The 21,371-nt window shown below is 27.1% G+C and overlaps 1 protein-coding gene across 1 annotated transcript; it reads left to right on the top strand.

Annotated features, from left to right (window-relative positions):
* Positions 1–9,178: 9,178 nt before the first annotated feature.
* LOC126681432 (uncharacterized) lies at positions 9,179–9,556 on the top strand. Its single transcript, XM_050376974.1, has one exon. The coding sequence runs from the start codon at positions 9,179–9,181 to the stop codon at positions 9,554–9,556; it is 378 nt and encodes a 125-aa protein (XP_050232931.1).
* The last annotated feature ends 11,815 nt before the right edge of the window (positions 9,557–21,371 follow it).

Genomic DNA, 21,371 nt, shown 5'->3' with positions numbered 1-21,371 from the left:
TATATATATATATATATATATATATATATATATATATATATATATATATATATATATATATATATATATATATATATATCTCTTGTTTTTTTTATAAATGATAGATGAATTAGCACTTCCACAAAGTAATGGAAGGCAAAAAAAGTCAGGAACAAAAACAACTAGGAGTTATTGTAAAAAAATCAATAGTACGAAAAACATAATTTCCCGAGTAAGGAAATCGTGATGCTTGTCTTTGTAAAACTCCACCGACTTGCAAATCGTCAAGAAAACCAAAGCATGAAGATCAACCATTTCTTGTTGAAACACCCGTCTGAACTTATATTCGTTAATTACACGTCGAGACTTCCGAGTTTCGAAATTTCGAAATTTTGTCCAAGACATTAAACTCTACATTTAAAGTGGTATATTGATATATTAATTATTAATATATTAATTTATACGAGAGTATTCTCAAATACATCTATTATAAAAATAAGAAAGAAAAGAATGGAGAAATTACAATTCGTAAACTAATATTAAATTTATGACACATCATTAAAATAGTAGTACTATTGTAATATTACTATTCAAATATATAAAAAAATAACAAATAAAATTACGATTATCATTATTTATTTATTTATGAATACGATTGCCATCATTAATTTTGTCTTTAGACCTGTTGAATAGTTTTAGTGTTATTTATAATAATACCATTAATAAAATGTCATCAAAAGGTGTGTTTGGTGTAGTAAATTTTTCAAATTTATTGGTAATGCAAACGTTAGAAAAATATATAATTATTTTCTAAAAATATCCTCTATGTTGATTATAATAGTTTATTTTGGCATTATATTGGTGTCTAGATTAAAAATAGAGTTGTTTTTTCTTTCTGACAATAACATATTGAATATATTATAATGCCCAAATTATGTGATGTGAATTTATTTAAATATATTTTGGCATAAACATTTGGCTTAAAGCCTTTTAAAAATTCCGATGTTTCCTCCCCTTTTCAATCTTATCCTGACGTTGAAAATTTATCAATTTTATACTATTTTACATTTTTTCTTTCATTTCAATTGTATCCTGAAGCATAAAATTAAGTTTTACTTACTTGGCAAAAGTTCAAACAAAAAATTCAAAAATGGTCAATTTAATATAAAAAGTTAATCTAATACAAAAAAGACAATTTAGAAAAAAAAAATTAAACTTTTGCCAAATAAAAAATATTAAGTTTATGATTTAGGGTACAATTGAAATAAAAAATACAAAATAGAATAAAATTGATTAATTTTTAACATCATATAGTATTGAAAAGGGGATAATATCTCGGGATAAAATCTCGGGATATTTTTAGACCTAAACATTTAGACAAATAAATAAGATCATGTGATTTGGAAGTGTTATATAATTGCAATGACAGGTAAATTCACCCTTCACCAAACGATCATTGATAAGTAAAATAGCAAACAAAAAAACAAAAAATCAATCTATTGGTAGTTAAATGATCCAAGTTCCAACCAATTCTTTCAGAAGTTACTTAATGAAGATTAGTACAGCCTAAGTAATTTAATTAACAATATAAACAAGTTGTTCTATCATCACCTAAATATAGGGAGAGACAATGAAAAATCTACCTAAAAAATTGTTATACTCTTTTTAATAAAAAAAATGTCAATTATATACATACAACCCTGTAATGAGCTTGATGTAAATCCAAATTAATACTCTAGCAAAAAACAAAAACCCAAAAAAAGAAAATAGAAGTTAAAATTAAGAAACTATATATTTATTGTTAAGAAACAGATATTAGAAACCATTCATGCTTAACCATTCCTCATATACATATTATATATAAAAACTCATTTAATGACTCTAATTCATATCAATAAATCTTCTCATTAATTAATTCTCTTTTCCTTCAAATTACTAATTCAAAAAATTTATAAAATGAAGTCTAATATTCTTATATTTTTATTCATTTATTCTCTTATCTCATTTTCTAGTGATGCAAATATAGCTTCTGGTCCTTCATCAAATTCACCCATCAACTTTAACCTACCAAATACAACTCCATGCAAATCATTATTTTCTCTAAAAACAAATTTTAACCCTGCACTTACTGAAATATGTTCTATTACTGAAAACCCTAGCAAATGTGTCTCTTTAGTTTCACCTTGTTTACTTGGTTCTACAAATTCTTATTCAGTAGTTGAAGCAGTAATTTTATCATTGACTCAACATGTACAGAGTACAATTTCTTTTGGTTCAAAATTGACTAAAAATAAATCTATATCTACTGAAATTCTTGGTGCAATTAATTTATGTTTGGATATTTATGTTAAAATTGTTGAAGATCTTCAAAAAGCTTTAAGTGCATTTAAAACTCATGATAGTGATACCGTTATGACTATGCTCACTGCTTCTGTTACCAACTTTGGCCGCTGTGATGAAGCTTTTGAGCAGCAAGGTTTGAAAAGTTCGCCATTTAACAAGATTAATCAGATTATGACACAGTTGGCTGGGTTTGGTTTGGATATTTATAAGCAGTTGTTACAGGTAAAAGTTGCTTAATTAATTAATTAATTAGTTACTTCATTTCAAAATATATATGTAAATGTCAATACAATGTTCTTTTTTATTACAGATAATGAAATTTCTTATTTTAGATCATCTTGTTTTTTTATTTATTTTTCATCGATTGGGAAGGCGGGATTTTTGGCCCTTATGTATGGATTTGATCCCACGATTTTAGAAGAATTATGTTCAGTGCACATACTATTGAGATTTATCTATTTGATGGTTTATTTTGGACCTTTTATAGTTATATATCAAAACGTTAATGCCTGATTGTCCACAAAAATTCAACATTTTTAGTTTTTATCAAGATTAACCAAAAAAAATTAAAATTGTTATGCCTGATTTCAAAGAATTTATTTCAGCTATAGCTATTCAATTCCAATTGAAGCCATTTACACCCAAATTTTTAACAAAGGGAAAAAAAGAAAAGGAAAAAATTATTACATAAATTGAGTCTACCACGTCATCCGTAGATTAAGTCAATCACATTACAACATGTTATTAAAATGATGGCAATATTGTAATTCTGCGGACATTCCAACGTGCTCGGAATGCCCGGAACGCTGCAAACGTGTTATTTTATGTCCTAGTTCACAAAAACACAATCTAAATGCAATTCGGACGTGTAAAATAATTAATTGATTCGATAACCGTTTATAAACGAATATATATTCGAAATATATCAAAATAAATATTTAATACGGATGTAATACTTCGATTACTTAAGTAATGGTCAAAGAAATTGACTTAGAATCGAGAAACGAACGACCTGAATCCAAATCTTAGGTTTCGTTCTCTCTATTGAGAGAAAGCAGCCTAATTTCCTTTGAGAAAGGAAAGAAATGAATTATGTGTCTTAGAGTTCAAATGGTAAGGTTTATATATAGATTTAGTTAAAGAGCGATTTACTACTACTTCAATTATGTATTTTAAACCAACTTTTTAAATAGTTATTTGTAACTCAAATGGAAATGATTTCCGAATTTTGTGAAAATTAATCCAAAAATCTAATAAAATATAAAACGAATAAAAATATAATTTTTATTCGCATCCGATTAATATTTTATTTTTAATAAATTATTTTCGATTTATTAGGTCTATATAGACCGCACTTGATAAAAAATTTACTTTCAAAATTTATCAAATTTTCACGATAATTTTTTTAAAATATTTCGTGAATATTGGCACCAAAATATTTGCTTGAAACTTATGAATTATTATACGCCCAATTTATAAGTTTATTTTATTCTCGCTAACTATATAAATATTTAAATTTAAATTTTCAAAAAATTAAATTTAAAATCTTATAGCCACGATATATTTTAGGGATACTTATAAATTAAATTTATCTTTAAATTTTATTTACATACTCCCGTGTAATAAAATATTAGACATATGATAATATTTTACCTCTTAGATTTTAGAGTTATTATATTAAAGAAGCGTTAAGTTGGTTAAAGGGATGTCAACATCTTGTTATAGAATTAGATGTGATGTAGGTGGTGTTGAAGGTTAGGAATCTTAAGTTTGGTGGATGTGGATATTTTAGTTGGTGATTTTGTGGAGTTAGCATAGCAATTTAGTAACAACATTATGTTTATATTTGTGAGGTGATGTGTGAATCAAGCTGCGCATGTCTTAATTCAAAATGTCTGTTTTATTTTAGATCATTAGAGCATCTCCATTGCATGTTGTATTTTTTATGCTATTTTTAGCATAAAATAAGATAAAATGCTACATATAGCACATATTATTAAAATTTGCTCCATTGCAAAATGCTAAACTAAATGCTAAATTTATAGTTTTATAAGTGATTATCATTATTGATGGCAAATCTGTAAATAATTTAGATATAATAAAATTTAGCATATGCTAAACTTTCTAACAAATTTGGCACAAAGTTTAGCATATGCTAAATTTAGCACATGAAATAGAAGTGCAATGGAGATGTGCTTTTTATACTAAATGCTAAATTATAGCATTGTGAGGTATTTTAGCACTAGAGTGGAGATGCTCTTAGGAATGATTTTATCACTTTATTATATTACTCATTAATGTAACTGTTTTGCATTATTAATAAAGTTATATTTGATTCTTAAAAAAAGTAACTTATAATATTAATTTAATGTAATTGATAAAAAATTTGATCACTAAAAACTAATTTTGATATGAGCACATCTTACAAATCTAAGGAGCGAATTGATATTTATAAAAGGGAGAAGACTCAAAAATATTCTAATATTACCAGCCAAATTCTTATGGTCTTTTCCTGTTTTTCGAGGCTCAATTATAATCATCATGTTATTAAAATTTAAAAATTTACACCCTCTTCAAAATGTTACTTAAAACGTAAATATGAGAATGGTGTAAATTTTAGGTTTATTAGTAATATGAGGGTCATAACTGAGCGTCAAAAAATACGAAGGGCCATAAAAGACGGAGTGGCAACATTAGAGTTATTTTTGGAGAAAATTACATGGAATCCCCCAAAATCTCAAATGTTTATGTTAGTGACTCAGAATTTTATTTCTTGCAAAAATCTCTCAATTTTAAAATATTCTTTTCATGACTACCTTTTTATATTTGTCATTCCTATTTTATCCCTCCCCATAGTATATGTTTATTATTGTGTTTCTCTTACACTTTATAATTTGCCCCATTATCTTCTTCACTTCCCATTATCAACAGTACAATAATCACCTACTCCATCAAACTCTCGTTCTTCATCTTCACCGCCGCTGCCGCCATAATCCGATCCACAATCTAGCCCACCGCTTAATTGATTATAAATCTCTCCTAATTGTCACCTTTGTTTTCCTATTTAAGCTAAAAGGCAAAGAAATTTTACTTTACTATTTACCTATCTATCTCGCTGTCGTACTTGAATATCTAGCTACTGAGGTATATATATCTCATTAAACTCAACTTTCAGATCTATAAATTTTTCATCATCTTAAATATTAAAATTTGTGTGATTATGAATGTTAGGTATTGTAATTGGCTGGTAATGATGGGCGAGACAACAAGAAGAACCAGATTGGAAATGATGAGAAAAGGGAAATTGTTAGCAATTAGAAATGATGAGGTAAGGGAAATTATTGAAAGGCGTGAGAAATTTAAGCAGCTGAGTTTTGCCTAATATTAGTCCAATTTTTTTGCCAAAGAAAGGTGCTGCATCTACTGCTAGTGAATTTAAATCTTTAAAGAAGATTTAGATAATTATTATGATGATATTAGGTTAAATAATGGATTTTTTTTAAGATTTCAGTAATTAGATATCTGTTTCTTGTTTTTAAATTAAAAATGTTAAGTTACTTTGACTATGTAATGGAAATTTATTTGTTTTTAGCATTTGAATTTTGTTTTAATCTTATTGACATTTTCATTTTGTATTTAATAAATAGTAAAAACGAAAGTAAATTATTTAATTTTTATTGCATAATCTATAATTTTCACAGCAAATTTCTATGTTTGTGCATTTTATAGTTAATCCAACAAAACATGTTATAAATATTCCAATTTAAGTGAAATATATTTAACAATTTATAAAACCGAAAATCTACCTGATGTGAATTGGATGTAAACCTATATCAACTGAACTACCTTAATTCAATTTTTAATAAAATTTGTCTTACTGCTCTTTACAATCTTAAATGATATTTATATATATAGAGAGAGAGAATTTTGTGATTTATTGCAATATACAAATTGAATATCTCTTTTAAGTGAAATGTATATGATAGTCTATAAAACTAAAAATCAACATATGATGTTAACCGGATGTGAACTGAATGTGAACCTATATCAACTAAACTACCTTAATTCAAACTGAATATCTCTTTTAAGTGTATTGTATTTGACAGTATATAAAATTAAAAATCAACCTGATGTTAACCTGATGTGAACCTATATCAACTGAACTACCTTAATTTATTTATTTTATAAAAAATGCCTTAATGCTCTTTTCAATATTAACTGACATTTTATATTAATAAAATTTTAAGATTTAGTGTAATATACAAATTGAATACCTTTTTTAAATGAAATGTATTTGATAGTCTATAAAACCAAATATCAACCTAATGTAAACCTGATATGAACCTATATCAACTGAATTGCTTTAATTTATTTTTTATAAAAAAATTCTTATTATTCTTTATAATATTATCTGATATTTTATATTGAGAATATTTTAATATATAGTCTATAATAAGAATTGAATAACTATTTTTAAGTGAAATGTAATTGACAGTTTATAAAACTGAAAAACAACCTGACGTGAACCATATGTGAACCTGAAATAATACCACATAGGGTTTAGAGGATTCGGAATTTAATAATTTTTTTAAATTATTTTTAAAAAAATTTATACCATTAAAAATAAACTAATAGTAGTTTGCAAAAAAAAATTCAAGATTTTTCATGGCGTTTTGCACAAATTTAATGTAAATTAAAATGTCGACTCAATGTCAACTCAATATAGCCTAAAGTAAATTAATAATTTTTAGTAAATTGATTATAAAAATAAATTTAATGTCAATTTATTATAAACTTAATATGAACTTAATGTCAAGTCGATGTAAGTTTTAAATAAACTATTTAAAGTAAATTTTTTGTAAACTAATTATCAATTTAAAATTAACTTGATCTAATCAAATTAATTTATTAATATAAAATTTAAAATAAATTTAATGTCAACTTAATATAAACATAATATGAACTCAATGTTAACTTAATATAAACATAACATGAACTTAATATGAACTTAATGTCAACTTAATATGAACTTGATGTCAACTTAATATAAACTTAATATGAACTTAATGTCAGTTTGATATAAATTTAATATCAACTTACTATCTAAACTTTTTGTAGTAGTCGGTGTAAACTTATTATTAATTCAAATTTAAAATAAATTTAATATCAAATTTCAAAACTAATTTCTTTATTATGCAACATTATCATAATAACCCAATTATATCTTTACTTATACGGTAACCCATTGTTTATAAGTGCATTCACCTGATAATGAAGATATAGATACAAAAATTTATATCTCTTTTAAGTGAAATGTATTTGATAGTCTATCAAATTAAAAATCAACCTGATGTGAACCTAATATGAACCTATATCAATTGAAATACTTTAATTCATTTGTTTAGAAAAATTATCTTACTACTCTTTATAATTTTATCTGATTTTTTTATATATATATAAAGAATTTTAAGATATAATCTATTATAGGAATTAAATAACTGTTTTTAAGTGAAATGTAATTGACAGTCTATAAAATCAGAAATAGTAAAAAAAAACTTACAAATAATTAAAACTTAGAAATGACATTTAACTTAAAGAAGTTTGTGTTTAGTGGCTGATTACATAAATAAAATACCAATTTAAATTACCAAATAAGTTATGATATACATAATATAAATAAAACAAAATAAATAAAAAAACTAATAAAGATGTTTGACTTTAGGTACTAAAATTCTATTAACAATGGAAATAGGAACCAATATACCAATAATTTCCACTACAACCACGACATCAGCTTTTGGCAATCCTTCAAATTTAATCACCTCTTCATTCTTTCACTCTGCCGTTTCAATCCCTTCCTTTACCGTTTTAAACCTTCTCTTCACCATAACTATCTCTTTCTCCACCGTTTCAAGTCATTACTCCTCCGTTTTAAATCCTTCTCTAAGTAATTCCTCCGCTTCTTTCTCCACATTCTTCAGCTTCTATTGTGAAAGTTGCTCCTTTCTTCTTTCCCTCACTTGCTCCGGCCTCCGTGCCTCCTTTACTCATCTTTGATTGCTTAAGTTTTCTCAATATCCTACTGATTGATGTTCAGATTTGGTGAAATTGTGTTACCGGAGACCATGAAACAGATGTGAGGGTCGAAGAACGTTGTTGCAGAGATTGACGGAGCTGCGGGTGGCAAAGTTGATGCTGTTACTATGGAAGAAAGACACGCCGAAGAAGAAATGGAGGTACCGAGGTGTTTTTTTTTTTGACAGATCTGCTGTCGTTGAAAAAGATATTCTGTCGGAGACGTGGCAGTGGTTGGTGGTCGACGGTCGGGCAAAGCGAAGTAGTAAATTGAGAGTAGAAATTTGTAGATCTAATGGTGACATGTGCAAGGGTATAGGGGTTTTATTTGTTATAAATTTATCTTTAATTGGGGTATTGAGGGATTTGTGAAAATTGTTCTTCTTTTTTGAGTGATTTCCGCATATTTTTATTTTGTGAGGTAAAAACATTAGGAAGAGACTATTTTAGGGGATTTATGTAGATTACCCTTATTTTTTAGAGTCCTTTCCCTTTATAAAATACTTCCTTTGTTTGAAAGTGAACAACACGGTTGAGCCACGTGATAAATAGATAAAGAAAGAACAAATTCAAGTACTGCTACTTTAATTTTTATTATGGGCTTGAGAGTAATTCGACTTAACTTTAAATAATAAATATAGATACCTAGCAATAGCATTAAGACCATCCAACCTTGACCCCAGTCCTCTATATATAAAACTAAAACCCTATCAAAGCTGTCACTTATAACCTTCATACTCTCACACACACCCAAATCTTGAATTTTCAACCTCTCTCAGACATGGAAGTTAGAAGCTGGCCCTGCAATTCTGGCAACTTCAACGACATGGATACCTTATACTACTCGAACACTCGAAGATATGATCGGATAAATGTTTCCTTCAATGTGTTGGTAAATCGCGAACCCAAAAGCAGTTCGGCTCCAATATGGCGATCCCTGTGGCGAAAAATAATGAGGGAGAAAAAAAGATTGTTCGATTGCTCGTCGAGTAGCGCTGATCGGATGCATTTTTCTTATGATGCTTACAATTATTCGCAGAATTTTGATCAGGGTTCTTCGATGTGGTCTGATCCTGATAATGTGTCTCGTTCTTTCTCGGCTAGGTTTGCTGTTCCTGCGAGGATATTTGAGAAGAGTACTGCAATGGTTGATTATTAGTTTAATTTCTTGAAATGAAGAACAATTTTTTTTAGTTGAATATTAGTTAAATTTTAATTTCTTGATGTTTCTTCTCTCAATTACAGTTATACTTTTTTTAATTCCCAAAGAAAAAGATACTGAATTTCGAATTCGAAACTCAAAATGAAAAATCATATTGTTAGAAATTTTATTTTATTTGATTTGATTTTATGATATAGTTTTTCTTGTGTATTTGTTGTGTTTTTATTTTTTGTATATAAATTACTTATTTATTTTGAAACTTTGTTTATACTAAATGTTTACATTAAATAAATATATTTTCGCCATCTATTATTCTTCTTTTTCAAACTTAGACTAAAAGCAAGGTATTTGGATCACACAGTGACCCTTTTGTCATTTTTTCCAATTAAATCTGAAGCAGCGAACGCTTTAATTTTAGTATTCATTGTTTAGATTTAGATATGATCATAACGGCGTAAAAGTAGTCAAAAGAACATGATAAATGTTAAGGCTCCAAGTGGGGCAATTTATTAATTAATTGATTGTAACATCCTTTTGCAACTTCAAGAAATACTTTATGAATATTAAATAAGCCGTTGAAAATGGATGGATGTATCACTCTTGAATCTTCATGTTTTCTAGTCATTATTTTATGATTAAAAATGTACACAGTTTTGATTGATTGTTTTTGAAATCTATAAGGGATGAAATATTAAATAAGAAATTTTGAAAAATGATGGATTTTTACGATCCGTAGATTCTCTGATTTTTTTTTATGTACCAAAACGATGAATTCTAGTGAAATCCCACGAATGTTGGTCAAACCAGTGAATTATATGAATTTTGTGACGTTCAAAATTCATCAATTTAAACGGATTCTAAATTTTCAATAAAATTCATTTATTTCAAAAACCTATTTATTTTAGTTAATTTCATTTTGTATTAAAAAGGAAAACAAATTAATTCTTTGTATAAAATAATACTATATAATAAAAAAATTGGATAGTAAATTTATTGGAGATACTCATTTTATGGAAAATTCTTACCTAGTCCCGGTCCATGAATTTTCCATGCACCTACCCAATGAGGTGTTAGAAAATCTAACATAATTTTTTCTCTTTTATCATAATTTTCTCTTTCTTCTCATTTCTCTAACACCTTATTGGATAGGTCCATGAATTTTCCATGTACCGGATCTAGGTAAGAACTTCCCCTCATTTCATAGTATGGACATTGCAGCTTTGTTTATAACACAATAATTATAGTTTTATTGATTTAGTGGTCCAGAAATCGCAGAAAGAGTGGGGCACTATTGACTATAGCAGTTGATGATTTATGTTGAAATATAAACACCAATGCATGTGACCCATTCGCACTGGAATCTCTCAACCAACATATAATAGTATACTTGCAGACTCAATAAATTAATAGCTCTCAACTAACATATAATTGAACTATTGACTATAGCATTTTCAATACAAACTAGTATATTATACAAACGAATAATCAATTTACAATTGTTTTATCGAACTCTATCTTGTGACTATACAATTAATTATGTGATTTAGATTCTCTTTAAGATTTATTGGTTTTATTGTTTTTTTATTTAAACAAATTTTATCAAATATAACATTTCACGTTCTAGCCATTTTAAACTTTTAATTCCGTTTTTATACATTTTTTTCATAAAATATAATCTAGTTTTGACCGTTCTAAATGACTAAAATGACATCGAATAAGACATTTGAGTTGTAAAATATAAAAATAAAAAGTTAATTTTTTTATGCTGAAAAATGAAAGGTTGAAATATATAGTCTGTCACGTTTGGTAAAATATGTTTAATTAAAGATAAAAGGTGAAAGGTGAAATAACAATAGTCCTAAAAAAATAAATAATTGAATTACTTTTTATTTATATTTTTAACCAAAGAACATTATTGAAAATAATTCTTATTTCCATAATCATTAATAATAATGAACCAAACACATTTTAATATTAAGTAACTACTTCCAATATTAATGTTTTAATCATTATCAATTAATTTAAAATCTAAATGCACTAAAAATCACCAAATCTCGCGTGTTTTTTGTATTTAACATGATCTTTTAATTTTAAAATATTTAACACGAACTTTCAATTTTTGCAATTAAGACCACGGTTGCGGTTCCTAAAAATGGTGTTGTTTTACATTCGAACGGCGCTGTTTTGAATCGAAAATGGTGCCGTTTCACATCCAAAACATCTTAATTGCAAAATTTTGAAAGTTCATGCTAATGCCAAAATTTAAAAATAATATTAAATACTAAAAACACGCGAAAATTGATGATTTTTGGTGCATTTAAGCCTTAATTTAAAAATTATTTTTTTAACTCAATTATTTTATAAACTTATTCATTATTGATAATTAGCATCGATTTGTTCTATTAGATCATGAATGAACTTGCAGTACATGTTGATATGTAAAATTAAAACTAATTGACCATAATTTGTAAATTAACGAACTAATCACATCTTATAGTAAATTTTTAGATTGATTGACCACCACTTATATACAACTTTAGGGGATAATTAAATTATGGTTTTCTAAGTCGTTCTTAAACTATAATTAAGATTAATAGGAAATAACTTTCTGCTAGAAGAAGATGTGAACAAACATTTTAATAAAAGTAAAAACAGTGAAATTAAATCAGAAGTCAATGAATTCATAAAACAAACTCCATTATTTTCGTCAGTGTCTGCTTTATCGTCCACTATTTTGGGACGAAGCAAAACTTATCTCTACACTGTAGGGAAGATAGAATTCATGTACTGGAGCACGTCAATTTATGTATAAATTCTTGCATACAATGCCCCACCTGACTCGTCATAACAACTGTGTGCTGATTTTAGTTCAAACGAGTCATTTCTTGCGGTTCCACTATATGTACATATAAGGTCCACAGGCAAATCATACTCTGTCATCAGGGGCGGAACTAGCTTATGTAAAATGGGGGGACGTAATTATATAATTTTTTTTGAAGGTGCGAACATATAAAAATAGCTATATTTTTTAAAAAAAATAAAAAAATTGAAGGGTATTTTTGTAAGAAAAAAAATTACGGGGCCGGATACCCCTTCAGGCTATATGCCTGTCTGTCATGTAATTAAAGTTCTCATTTTAAAAAGCCACAATTAGAAATTAAGAAGGGCTAACTATACAAAATTTAAAATTTTATAACACTATTTTTTTTATGAAAAAATTGGAGGGATTTTTTGAAGAAAAGAAATTAGGCCAAGTATATAAATATAGAAATTTTAAGAATTAATTATTTAAGAAAATGAAACAGTGAATTTGAAAGAAAGAAAAAAAGATTAAGAGGCCAGAGACCTCTCTAGGGCATATGCCCTGGCTCCGCCTCTGACCATAATGTGTGGATAATCATAATTTAATGAATCCCATATGAAAGAAATCATATATGAAAATGAATTAAAATGAACGTAAAATTGATTAAACTACTAATTATTTCAATTATAGGATCATTTTATCAGCCAATTAGAGAGCAAATCTAATTTAGATTTTTGTATTAATTTATGAGAATTAAAAAAAATCGAACCTTCATAATTATGTTCATCTATGTTTGTGAAAATTCGTCATCTTTATGATAAAGGTAAGGGTATGTTTTTAATAGCTTACAGTCCGTTAAATTTTCAATTAATCAAAAAATTAATTTGAATATGGAAATTTATGATTTTACACTAATGGGTCTAAATAACCCAAAATGAACTTCCACCTCAAACATTTGCCCCATGAACTAGAGCAACCCACATGTAGTAATAGTAGTACCATATATTAAAAAGACAAGGTGGACAACAATTAAAAATAGTTTGACCATGAGCTATCATGAACGCGTTCATTTTAATTATGAAACGGCATTTAAATCCTTTATATTCAGACTAATTCTCGCTCGAGCCGGATAAATCTCTTACGAAAGACAAAACTCTGATCCCAAATTTTAAACGGCTGCATATATCATGAATACGGTTCGAACACGCAATCTCATTTAAACCAGAAAAGTGTCTTACCAACTTATCTTCGTTTTGAAGTTGGACTATAATTAACGTGATTCCAAGACAAAGAACTTAAAGTTAAAGGGAAAGCCACTAACACTAAAGAATCTTAATTCGATAGTACTAGAATCAGTTGGTGCACGCCAAAAGCTTTTAACTCTTTATCCCTTTCCTAAGCTAATATGAGCACATGATTACAAAGGCAAGTCCTATTAAGTCAAATTTGCTGATACAGTTTAAACCCTGCACATATCCATCCATGTCGTTTAAGGTAGCTCTTACATGTGATAAGGAGCCCACAGATTTGTACTAAAGTAAGCTCTTGAAGACCTCAACTGCTGGGTTAATGTCATCTCATTACTTGATTTTAACTTGAAAACAAACAACAGTTTCATCAACTAATGTGGGCAACGAACTTATTGTTATGACAAAAGTTGGTAGTAACAAGCAATAAGAATAGCGAACAACAATATGACAAGAATAACAAACTAATTTAATGCCTTGTCGCCCAGCTATTGAGTGCTGTATGGTAATTTTAGGATTGAAGCTTCAAGAAATACTGTTAATTTTCAGTGATAGTCTTTGGAATATTTTATCTCTGTTTTATCTCTAAACTTTAAGCCGTATCTCAATTATTTCTGAATTTTTATTTAATAATTTGATTGCTTATGTTGTTATTTATACGCCGGTTTCGTCAATTTTATCAATGTGGCGTGGTAAATAAAGCCCTATATACGCAATCGTTTCCATTAATTTTTTATGAAGCGGTAATTCATGACAAAATAAAAAAAAATCGGTATTTATATAAGACTTCAGATGGCACGTCGCGTTAATAAAGTTGATGAAAACAGTTCTGGACTAATGCAGGGGCAGTTGATTTATAAAAAAGTTATTTTATGAATAATTAGGATAGAAATTATAGTTTAGAAATTTTTTGGAAAGAGTGAATAATTCGGACAGTCATAAAAAGGGTAATCTACACAAATCCCCCAAAAGTGGTCCTATCTAATGTTTGTACCTCAGGTTTTTGGTTTTTGCAGTAATCTCTCAATAAAATAGAAAAGTTTGCACAATTCTCTCATAACCCAAAATAAACTAAAAAATATAACAAATAGGACAATTATAACCCCTGACATGAAACCGTGTAAAACAAAGAGAATATTTATACTTCTTCTTAACTAAAACATAAAAGAAAAACTGAAGATAACTCCAGCGCTATTATAATAGTCGGACCACGGTGGTCGGACCGGCGGCGCGTTGGTCACCTACCGCTGGAGAGATAAAGATCCATGGCCGGAGAGAGATAAAGAGAATCGGAAATACAACTTCAATTGATATATGCAATTTATTCTTTATATATATACTAGTCATTCAAATGGAAAAAAAATCACCATTTGTTTGATCTGTTGCTTCTTTCACCGATGATGTAATTCTTCCATTGTATTGCTCTATTTTGTTGTAATGGCTAATCCTACTGCCATACTGTAGTCCGAAGCTGAGTTCGAATCGTTAATAGCAAGGATTGAAGATAAAATTTGAAGCTGCAGATTGTGAAAAATTAGAGTTTCCGATTTACATCTCTAGATTTAGGATTTATCTTTTTAGGCTATGTGCATTTGGTTGGTTTATAAGATAAAAAAAAAATAACAAATCAATGGCTGGGTTTATTGAATCTTAAATTGCATGTTATGTGTTTGTTGAAATGTGTATACGAGGAATATTTGGCTTTCTTGTTTGCTTGTGTTGGGCAATACCAACTTTTTTTATGCAAAGACTAATAACAGTTCAATTGTTATACTTATTGGCTAAAATTTTACTAGTTCATTGCATTTTTGTTATCTATATTCTATAGTGTGAGTTTTTCTACAGGTATATGAAAAGAAAGCTTAAAGAATAATTCCAGCTATAGGAAATATCATATGATATTGCAGATTTCTATAATTTTCATTGATTTTCTCATTTTTCTTTTGCCAAATGATTCTCTCATAATTAATTTAATTGTGATAAATTAGACAATTAAAATGAGTATCATAAAGGGTTTTTTTGTGGTGCGTTTATTTTGGCGTTTGCTGAGCATTTGATCTAGAACCGACCAATTCTGACAGATTAATTTTGATTATAAAGAGCAGTAAAATAAATTTTATTAAAAACTTATTTAATGTAGTTCAGTTGATATAAGTTCACATCAGGTTCACATCAAGTCGATTTTCGGTTTTATAGACTGTCAAATACATTTCATTTAAAAAGAGATATTCAATTTGTATATTAAACTAAATCTCAAAATTCTCTCGATATAAAATGTCAGTTAAAATTGTAAAGAGCAGCAAGACAAATTTTATTAAAAATTGAATTAATGTAGTTCAGTTGATACAAGTTCACATCAGGTTGATTTACGGTTTTATAGACTGTCGAATGCATTTCACTTAAAAGCGATATTCAATTTGTATATTACACTAAATTTCAAAAATTGTCTCTATATAAAACGTATATAAGGTTGTAAAGAGCAGTAAGATAATTTTTATTAAAAATTGAATTAAGGTAGTTCAGTTGATATAGGTTCATATAAGGTTCACATCAGGTTGATTTACGGTTTTATAAATTGTCGAATGTATTTCACTTAAAAGAGATATTCAATTTGTATATTATACTAAATCTAAAAATTCTCTTTATATAAAATGTATTTGAGATCGTAAAGAGTAGTAAGATAAAATTTATTAAAAATTGAATTAAGGTAGTCCAGTTGGTATAATTTCATATTCGGTTCACATCAGGTTGATTTTAGGTTTTATAGACTGTCAAATACATTTTAGTTAATAGATATCCAATTTGTATATTAAACTAAATCTCAAAATTCTCTCTATATAAAATTCAGTTAAGATTGTAAAGAGAAGTAAGACAAAATTTATTAAAAACTGTATTAAGTTAGTTCAGTTTATGTCAGTTAAGATTCTAAAGGAGTTTTGAAAATTAACAATTCCTCTGCATATCTATTGTGTAAAACACGATTCCATTCATTTCATATTTATATAGGTTCACATTAGGTTCACATTAGGTTGATTTTTTGTTTTATAGATTGTCAAATACATTTTAGTTAAAAGAGATATGCAATTTGTATATCACCAAATCTCAAAATTCTCTCTACATAAAATGTCAGTTAAGATTGTAATGGGCAGTAAGACAAATTTTATTAAAAACCGAGTTAAGGTAATTCAGCTTATATAGGTTCACATCAGGTTGACTTGATTTTATAGAGTATCAAATACATTTCACTTAAAAATATATTCTATTACGCAAAATCTCAAAATTCTCTCCATATAAAATTCCAGTTAAGATTGCAAAGAGCAATACGATAAATTTTATTAAAAACTGAATTAAGGTAGTTCAGTTTATGTCAATTAAAATTTTAAAGGAGTTTTGAAAATAACAATTTCTCTGCATAACTATCATGTAAAACATGATTCCATTCATTTTATATTTATAGAACAACAGAAAGTCTAAATTTTCAGATGTTCATATTTAGAATATGTCTCGATCCTTTCATAAACATAAAAATCTGTGTACTCTTCCAATACTAAGAACAAATTTGGCTCTAAACTGTAGACTCTAACTTCGGCTAAATCTATAACTATAACACAAAATTAATATAAAACAAATAGCACAATTAGAATTGTATTATCATCAATTACTACAATAACATTCAGTTTAATTAAAGAGAACAAACAACCACCACAACCAAAAATGGCTATTTTCACTAATGAACCACCACCACAAAGCACCTGAACTCTAACCCAATCTGAACTCCACTTCTTTCCTATTCTTACTCTTCAAACTCTAATTAAAATATCGCCATCTTACTAGTCACCATCGATCGTATAATTTTCAACGAGAGTGCTGGTTTCTACTGTCAAACCTACTCTCGTCCATCCTCTCATCACCACCGCTGCCATCTTCTCGCCGGAATTTCATAACCTCAAAATTTGACGTTAATCTAATTTAAAACGCCACCTCAAATGACACCCACCACAATCATTTGAAATTAAATTTGATGCTCAAGAAACTGTAATTAAGAAACCGTAGTACCTATGGCCTATTAGAAGTAAAGAACGATAGGATTAATAAAGAAAGAAGAAGCAGAGATTGAAATGATTTATACAGTGAGAACCTCTATCATTGAAATAGATCTTTCTCTCCGATTTGACAGTCTGACCAGCGCCGCCGTTGATGCCGTCGTTGATACCATTGGCCACCGTCGGTCGGGTAACCGTAAACTAGAACATAGTCCCTTGAGTTTTGGTTGACGGGACCATGTAAGCAGCACCTGTAGACACACATGACAGCCATTTCTAACTCACAAGTGAGGGGTAAATTAGGACAACGATTATATTGAGGTATACTGTAGAAATAGATTTTAAAAATTAAGAGATTTCTGCAAAAATTAAAAAGCTGGGTCACTAACATAAACTTTTGAATTTTTGGGTTATATGGTATAGTTTTCTCTCATAAAAATTACCCAAAAGAAACTATTAATATAATCAAGAGCAAAACTAAGAGAATAGGATGGGCAGTCTCCTTAGCACCCATTATTGATTATTTTTAAGGGAAAATCTATTTGGCCCGAATATTTTAGACACAATTTGGCCAGAATGATATTTTTGAAATTAAACCCATTGAGGGCATCTCTGCAAAAAAAAAGAAAACTATCTTTTTCCCAACTTTCAATGCCACTAATTATTACTCTTATTAGTACTAGTATTAAATACACTTATTATTAAAATGGCCAAACTATATCTATAGAAATAATTAAATTGCTGATTTAATTTCTTTATTATCCACATAATTTATTGTTATAAAAATATTTAAAGAAGTCCATATTAATAAGTAGAGAAATCTGAAGTGTTGAGTATTAGATTTTTAGGGCACATATAAATTCAATTTAAAACAATTAATATAAAAAATAGTACATATCAAATTTTTTAAATAATATTTTAATTCTCTTTAACACTTCTTCAATATAAAGTCAATAAAAAATAAAAAATTATTTTATAAAACTTGGAGAAAATCGTCTCATATATACAATTTAATACGACTACATCGATCTTTCTTTCCTAACTTAAATGATTAAATTATACTCACGATCACCTTAAAAATATTTATAAAAATAATACTAATTTTATATTAAATTGTCTAATTTTATACAGCTTAAATTTTTCAATCTACTTAAAGTAAAAAAAATTAAGAATGAATTTAAACTTTAAAGAGGGTGAATTTGATTCAATATTCAACATAAAGTTTTTTTTTTCATATGATAATCTCATATTTAACCAATTTGTATTCGGGGTTAAATTTTATAATATTTTTAATTTTAGGTTTTGAGGATATTTAAATATTTTAGGTCTACTGGTGTAAAAAATTATGAACTTTAGCGTGTATTGTAAATTTATTATGAACTTTTAATTTTGACAAATTAAATCTGAACTATTAGGTTTTTGCAATTTTAGATTTTGAACAATTTTCCGTTAGAAAAATACTAATGTGCACATCGGAATAACCATTGTTTCGGGGTCTATATCAGCGTTTACCTGGTAGAAAATTATTCGGTGTTAAAATTAAAAAAAAAGATCAAAAGCTGGTGTTTTAATTTGCTAAAATTAAAAATTCGTATAAAATTTACAAAACATGTTAAAGTTCATAATTTTTTACGCTTTTAATTTAATATTTTACAAAACTTATGGCAACTTATAAAAAGATCATAATGATACTTAATGAAGGAAACTCAATTTTGCATAATAATATGATGAGTCGAGTCTAATGGGATTCACCTGCTTAAGTGAACCTCAAGAATCGCCAAAAAATAATAAGGCAAGACAAGATCAACCTAGAACAGAATCCATACAAGTATTGCTCAAGAAGCAATGACCGAATCCCACAGGATTTAACAACCGTGGATACTCTGAAGCATACTAAGATCTAATACAGATTTTATTCGATAACTTAGAATCTGAATTCAACTACAATACCGATGATCCAAGAGATTCTATAAGACTGATCTTCTAGAACAACAAAAAAAGCATTCATATTTGGACTCATATCCCTAATTTGAATTTCCTATTTGGATTTTATTAGGTAGGTGAATAAGGAAATGGAAAGATTAAAATATTATTTTATGAATTTTTGGGTATTTAAAGTGATTTTTAAAGAAGTTAAGCTTAAAACTTATTTTATGAATTTTTGGATATTTAAAGTGATTTTTAAAGAAGTTAAGCTTAAAATCGCTAAAATAATTAAAATAATTATTTTAAAAGCCCCGAAGTATCAATTTTGAGTTTGATATTCATAAAAAATTATTGGAAGTTATTCGGAGAATTTGAAATCGAAAGGTGATAAAAAGTCAGTTTATGCCCGAAATAGTTTATTTACGAAATTGCCATAAAGTTAAAATTATAATTTTGGCCAAGTCTTTATATATAAAGCCATCATATTCTTCATTTCATTTTCACCATTTTTGTTGAAGTTTCCAAGCTCCCACTTTTCCCTTATATACATTATTTCGAACTCTTTCATTAATACTTTTAAACAAAAGACGTTAATCAATTATCGTAGATTATTAATCTATCGTTTGTTTTACGATCAAAAGAGTTTAAAAGTGTTAATTTCCATATATTTTTTGAAGTATTTAAATTTCAATTAATTTTTTTAAATTTAATTTTTGAAATACTTTTTGTATTTTTAAAATCAATCGGAACAATGAACTAGAACTATCAAACCAAGAATTGAAAGGATGGATTTGCAAGTAAAATCTATTTTTGGCTTTATTTGCAAATAAAATTTTATTTTGACCGCATCTCTTTTATTAGAAAACTCTTTTCTTCATTATTAATATATTAAATCGTACTCTTATTATATTTAAAATTTTACTATCCATATTTGAAATATTTTTTCATATATTTCAAATATGTACTCTAATTTCAAATATTCTATCATCTATAGTTATAAATTTTAAAGACCTATTACATTTAATAAATTATTTTTTATAAATATAAGATTATATCATAATTGTTGCATAATGCTTATGTCGTTTGAGTTATATCGATTAAATATTATATTTTACAGTGAAAAAATTGGCTATCACATTTTTAATAATTTTTTGCTTTATTTAACTTGAGTCGAAGTCAAAGAATTCAAACATCGTTCCATCTTGATAAAACTTTGTATAACACTACGGAATTTGAGTCGAGTTCAACCTTGGTCTAATTAGAGTTTGACTCGACTTCTATATAATTCTAATTTCTAAACACTTATTGATTTGATTATTAATTTATTTTATCCTAACATGTACATGTATTTTGTATTCTATTTATTACCAATAATGACATAGTGTTATTATTTATTGCTTTTGAAATTTTTGAAAATTTATTTTATTAAATATATTAGTATATGGCCCCTTCAAAATAATATATTCAATTTTGATAAGATATATTGTTATTTTTAAATGTTCATTGATGATTGTTAGATTTTCAAAATTATCTATAATTTATCTAACAAACTAAGGTTACATTTTGTATAAAATAAAAATCAAACATTTTTTTAAGCATATTATTTTTCTGATTTTTGTATTAACTAAAATAAAAAAGTATGACATGTTTTATAGTTTTAAAATTAATGAACATTATAAAACTAATATATATCTAAAACATGCTATGATTTATAATTTTAATCTTAATATTGATATTTATAAAATTATTATATGCATATAAAATTATATATAGTTTAATCATAAGAGAAAACG

Source organism: Mercurialis annua, linkage group LG5, assembly GCF_937616625.2.
Source record: "Mercurialis annua linkage group LG5, ddMerAnnu1.2, whole genome shotgun sequence".
NCBI lineage: Eukaryota > Viridiplantae > Streptophyta > Magnoliopsida > Malpighiales > Euphorbiaceae > Mercurialis > Mercurialis annua.
This window is presented reverse-complemented; position numbering and strand designations above follow the sequence as displayed.

What these genes read in the sequence shown, in the direction of transcription:
- LOC126681432 (XM_050376974.1), top strand. Translation starts at nt 9,179, where the DNA reads ATGGAAGTTAGAAGCTGGCCCTGCAATTCTGGCAACTTCAACGACATG.